Raw genomic sequence first — 6,146 nt, 5'->3', positions numbered from 1 at the left:
GAGATACGGTCGTCACGCAATATGCACACTAGTCTCAAGCTGTGACTGACTTCTGTGTATGCTGCCTGTCTGAAACAAATTTTGTCTCAGACTTGTTTATTTATCGCTCTTTCCTTGACCATCCCTCCCATTAGATTTTGCCGGCGAACAGTTCTCTATGCCATATAACGAAGTTTTTTTCCTTTGTTTTGGGAAGAAATCCAAAATAAGTGTAAATAAAGTGGACAAGGCTTAAATCTTTGGACAAGGGAAACAAGTAAAAGTAGGATACCCAAATCACTAGGGATTTGGGTATCCCCTTCTGAAGTGTTGGCTTGCAATCATTTCTTTAATTCAGGGTAGCCAAATCGACCGAAGATAGAAAGGCAAAGCAAACTCGCAAAGTCGAAAGTCAATCAAGAGAGAAAAGGACTAGAAATGCTAAATTGTAAGGGATACTCAAATCCCTAGTGATATGGGTATCCCCTTCTGGAGTGTTTGTTTGTCCTCGTTCCTTTAATTCAGGGTAGCCAAATGAACCGAAGATTAAAAGGAAAAGAAAACTTACAAAGACGAAATTCATTTAAGGGAGAAAAAGACTAGAAATGCTAAATTGTAAGGGATACCTAAATCCCTAGTGATATGGGTATCCCTTCCTAGAGTGTTTGTTTGTTATCGTTTCTTTAATTTAGGTAGCCAAATCCACCGAAGATTAAAAAGGCAAAGCAAACTTTCAAAGACAAAAGGCGTAGAAGGGGGGAAAAGAAAAAAGAAATGCGAAAAATTAAGGGATACCCAAATCCCTAGTGATATGGGTATCCCCTCCCAGAGTGTTTATTTGTTATTGTTTCTTTAATTCAGGGTAGCCAAATCGACCGGAGATAAAAAAAAAAAAAACAAAGCAAACTTGCAAAGACGACAGTCATCCCGATGAGGAAAGGACTAGAAATGCTGAAATGTAAGGGATACCCAAATCCCTAGTGATATGGGTATCCCCTCCCAGTGTGTTTATTTGTTATTGTTTCTTTAATTCAGGGTAGCCAAATGAACCGAAGACGAAGAGGAAAACAAAACTTACAAAGACGAAATTCATTCAAGGGAGGAAAGAACTCTAAATGCCTAAATGTAGAGGATACCCAAATCTCTAGTGATATCGGTATCCCCGTCCAATATGACTAGGTGTTATCCTTTCTTTAGTTCGAATTGAGGGTAGCCAAATCGACCGAATATACCATTCACCACTCAACTCGGAAAGGACTGAGATGGGCTCCTTTTGAAATAAAAATAACAAAAAGAAATTCATGCCTTAAAGTAGACCGAGAGTGTCCCCGTAGATCTTTAGTAAAATTGTTGATTTTTGACTGAGGAAAAATCTACGGGATACAAAATATTTAGTCCAAACATTAACGCGATAGTTGCATGATAAAGTATCCAGTTCATCTTGAATGTTGAATGCATAAACGAGCCAGTAAAACATTACAATCAACGATTATTTAACCGGCTTATTCAACTTTTTTTAGAAACTTTTCCTGAATGTTCCCTACGAAGCACTGTGTCGAAAATTACAATAATGTAGGATAGGTTACCGTGTTTGCAAAAGAGATAAGCTGGACCAATATTACTCTATTTATCCTGAATCACGTGCGATATGTCATCGGTTCACGTTACACTTCGCGGTAGCTGTACGCAAAGCTTTGTAATAAAGAAGTTGAAAAAAAATTGACAATTAGAACGTCTATTTTTCTGGTCTCGAGCAAATGTAATAATGTAATATATATCCGATGGAAAAAACTACACAATTTTAAACTGCGTCCACTCAAAACGTTCCTCGAGTCTTTATTCTCATTAGTTAGTCGTTAGTTCGTCGAGTCGTTATTGCATTTTTTGTGCACTTCTAGCTATGCCTTTTTTTCCCTTCCAAACAATCTTTTCTACAATTTTTCAAGTTAAAAGGAATAATTTTTACACCAAATTATATAATAGGAAAATGGTCACCATAATCATTTAAGAGAAAACCTGTGCTTATTTTGTTGTCCAGCTAAGGAAATCTCTTGATTTTGTGTATGTTCACGCGCTCGTGTTCGCGCGCTAGTGACGAGAAAATCGTGCGCAGTAGGGATGCGCAATATAAGGAATCCCCTTAATGAATTCTTCGCGGCGTTTTGTTGTCATGTGTATGCGAAAGTGGCTGTTGTTTATGGTAAATTGTTTTTACCATCCTTGTTTTTTGGAACAGATGGCCCAGAGCGTATGTGGAAATTGTGAATCTCCATTCAGCAAGGTAAGTAAACCTAAAATGCAATGAAAATGAGGAAAGTATCCTTACTCTCCTTTATCTGTAATAGAAGCCGACCATCTCGATTTGGCCTCGAGAAGGACGACATACGTTATAACGATGAAGAAACGATATTTCGTGCTTCTCTTAAGGTTACAGTATACCTTCAGATCGGCAATTTTCTTCAAATTTGGATTTTTGGTTCAAAGTAATGGTCGAAGAGTAATCTCTAATTTCTGTAAACAAAATTGAAAAAAACTCAATATTGGCGGAGAAATGGAGGTTTTACGTTACGGTCGGAAGTAAAAGTTCCCTCTTGATTGACAGCCCTATAACGTGTGCGCAATCAACCGAGACCACTTTCCCGGGAATATATGGATACCACGAATTGACTGGCTACTCAGATCCAAGCATTTTTCGTATTAGATGTAATTCTATTAAGTTATAAGTAAACATGGACCACGGAAAACTCTGTTTACCAGTTCGAAAAAGCGAAGAACGAATGAAAACACATCAATGAGTGAAGAAGCGAAAGTTGGCCTCGCGGATGAAGCTATAGCTATCGTATCAAGCGGGCAAAAAGATCGAGTCAAGAGTAGAGAAAGATTCTGTAAAAGTTTGGGAACTCGACAGCTATAACAACGACGTGTACATTGACTCTTTTGTTGAGTCCGATACCGATGAATCGCCCAACTTATTGAGATCCATTGGAATATTATCCATGCACATTTGCTCCGCCGCACTTTCTTTTGTTCAGTTTGTTCTCGTCGCCCAGCCACTCTAGCGTTCGTATCCTTTTTCGTCTTCCCCATTTTGCCAGACCAGCTTCAAGAAAAACCGAGCTACAGAAAAAGTATCTCTCCGCCTTGAGCGCATTGCGAAACACAAGGGTTTTTTCGAGATTCACGCGTAAATTTCACCGCGAGTTAATTTAGTAAATTTTCCAAGCGCTGATTGGCTCAGTGATCTGAGAACCCAGTTTAAGGCGTTTGTGGGCGGAGTTTGTTTGCGAAGCAAGAGATTTTTCTTAGCGCTGTTTTCTCGAATAAATTTTTTCGCTTGAAGCAGACACTTTAAAGAGTTACAACTCAAAGGGGATTTGTTTGATTGCCCTCAAATTTGGACAGTAGCTAGATTAACATATAAAAAACAAAAACGTGCGAATTGTTTATTTCGAAATATTTTTTCTCCGAGAGCAATTTTTGTACGATCACTTCACATTTTTTAAATCCTATTTTGAAAATGTTCTGTAACTTTTTACTGCAATTGAATGTGGCAAAACGCAGACACGCTTTTTTAGCGCTTTTTGTCTTGAAACCGAGGAAAAAAATAAATTGGCGAAAAACAAAATTCGCTTTGACTTGTAGCTTCCAAAAGGTGATTAGGACGCTCGCATTTAGTGGCCGTGAAAAAATCGGCACTTCATTTTATTTCGAACTTTTTGGTATGGTTTGATAGCCAGCTCTATAAGCTTTAATTTGATATAGGGGTTTAGGTATCTACAGCTTAAACCGGACGCGCTACATCGCTTGGACGTGAGACACCCCTGAAGGTATACGGTAACCTTAAATCAAATCTGTATGTATGTTAGCGGCCACAAAGGAAACGCGTAATCTGATTGGCTTATGACAGCGGCCGTCTAACAATCGATACAAACATGAAAGGGAAAATGGGGTTTGAACTTCGTATTTTCTTGCAGTTTGCACATCAAAATATTGATTTGCTTTATAGATTGGTCAATGAGTTATGCTAAAAGAACTAAACAGTTCTCCCATGTAATATGGTGTCACTGACGAATCATGAAACTTTTACATTCCTTTCAGATAAGCCAGTCAAAGCTGAGGAGCCTAATAATACGTAACGTTCTAAAATGTGATGAGATCATTGATCGTTGCCGGTAGGGGAAAAAATTACCCATTACACAAAATAATAGGAAATTTCTCATTTCGCACACTTTACGCGTTCTGATCAGTTTAGATTTATTTTAAAGATAACAATATTGTTTTTTCATTGTATTACTTCAGCAACCGAAACACTCAAATTGAAGAAAAGGTGGGTCCTGAGTCACGTAATACGGTGGAAAAAATCAGACGGTGCTGAAGGAATCTGTCAGTCCGTTGGTAAAGAACGAAGAAGAAAAAGAAGAAGAAGAAGAAGCAATGAAGTTGCGACGCAGATCCAAGATTAAGGTCAGTTTTCTTTTCTTTCCACCTGTCAGTTTTTTGTACTTCGTCTTTTCAGTAGTTTAATTTACTGTCAATTTTTGTTATATTGGTTTTAAGAGAGAAAATACAAGTCGTCGGAATGGTTAATGGCACACCATCTAAAACCGAAGCATGCGCAGCAAAAACTAGGGTAAGCTAGTATCATGGTGAACTGTGCACCAGCACTAGCAGTAGCACAAGCGATCTATCTATTTATCCATCCATCCACCCTTCCGTCCGTCCGTCCGTCTGTCTGTCCGTCTGTCTGTCTGTCTGTCTGGCTGGCTGGCTGTCTGTCTAACCCAGTAAACGGTATTTCGACGTGCAAGGGCCTTACTATACTTTTCTTAACTTTTTCCTCGAAAACAGTGAATCGGAAGATGAAGCAGCAGCGCAGAAGGAAGCCAAGGAAATGATCGACGAGGTAGAAAAACAGGGCGTGCTTAAAACGATCATCAAGAAAGCTTGTGAAATAAGCGAAGAAGCGCTCGCAGACCTTGGTCGAGGCGGTAAAAGAGGCTATTTAGCTTTCCGTGAGCTTACCACAGAAAAAGAAGGCGACAATCAAGACGTTGCAAGCTTTCGACAAAGCTTAAACGCACGATTGCAAGCCTCAGAAACCTTGTCAAGTGCCTTGGAAGAACAATTAGCTCGTCGCTTCCCGAAGCACTTGAGATGGGACAGAGAGACAGTTGCTAGCCCAACGTTGAAAATGATCGCCCACCGTATGACATACGTAACCAGTGAAATACTGCGTCGGTTCAAAAAGTGATTTTTTTTCTCCTTCTTGTGAACTCAATTTTGACTATGGGTTTGCCGAGACTCCAATCTGGTAGTACGTACACAACTGTCTCTATACTGCAGAGGACACAAAGATTCCATAATATCATTAGTAAAAACGGTTGAAAAAATTACCGCATTCAGGCAATATTATGAGGTAAAACTAGAAATGTCCTATCCTTACCCATAACATGTCACTGGAAATATGGGTATAATCTGTCGACTAAGGATACCATAATAATAATAATAATAATAATAATAATAATAATAATAATTATTATTATTATTATTATTATACATTTGTATAGCGCTAATACTACGAAATATTCAAAAGTTCTTTACATATAAAAACAAGCTCACAAACTAAAACAAAGATCTATAAAAAGGATAAAATGTGCTAGAAATACAACAACATAAAACGGCTCATGCAACAAAAATTATAAACAGTCGTAGGCGATTTTAAAAAGATATATTTTCAATCGTTTTTAAAAATGTCCAAAGACGAGCTTGATCGTATGGCCAAGGGCATACGACCATTTCATTTTTCATCAGGGCATACGACATGTCATTTCTCGCACTTGCCCTAACATTATAAAGCCTAGTTTCAACATTGCCTACTGGATTATATATTCTTTGTTTTGTTATTATAGTCAACCTAACAACTGGTTATTTCCCTTTACACCTATTATATTCTCGTAGGGCCCGTCTATAAAACAAGATAATTATATCGGATGGAGTGTGTAATAAACTGCTGATTTGTAAAGGTGTATTCTCGTTTGGAATGTTCTCGGTACACAGCGATGTATTGGACGTGGATACCAGTATCACTACAGATTTACATATACCAAATATTCAGCTCTCCCTTACATTTTAACATTTCCAATCATTTCCTCGTTGAATGGTGAAGT

The 6,146-nt window shown here is 38.2% G+C and overlaps 1 protein-coding gene across 1 annotated transcript; it reads left to right on the top strand.

The window, feature by feature from the left end:
- Positions 1-4,395: 4,395 nt before the first annotated feature.
- LOC149103417 (uncharacterized) lies at positions 4,396-5,485 on the top strand. The gene is made up of 2 exons (XM_089274348.1): positions 4,396-4,609; positions 4,828-5,485. Exons 1-2 carry the CDS (start codon positions 4,566-4,568, stop codon positions 5,228-5,230), a joined length of 447 nt encoding a protein of 148 aa, XP_089130474.1. The 5' UTR covers positions 4,396-4,565; the 3' UTR covers positions 5,231-5,485.
- Positions 5,486-6,146: the final 661 nt, after the last annotated feature.

The sequence above is a fragment of the Orbicella faveolata genome, unplaced genomic scaffold, assembly GCF_042242905.1.
Source record: "Orbicella faveolata isolate gen_17 unplaced genomic scaffold, um_ofav_v1 contig_35, whole genome shotgun sequence".
NCBI classification, from domain to species: Eukaryota; Metazoa; Cnidaria; class Anthozoa; order Scleractinia; family Merulinidae; genus Orbicella; species Orbicella faveolata.
Note: the sequence above shows the minus strand (reverse complement) of the source record. Positions and strands in the feature narration are given on the sequence as shown.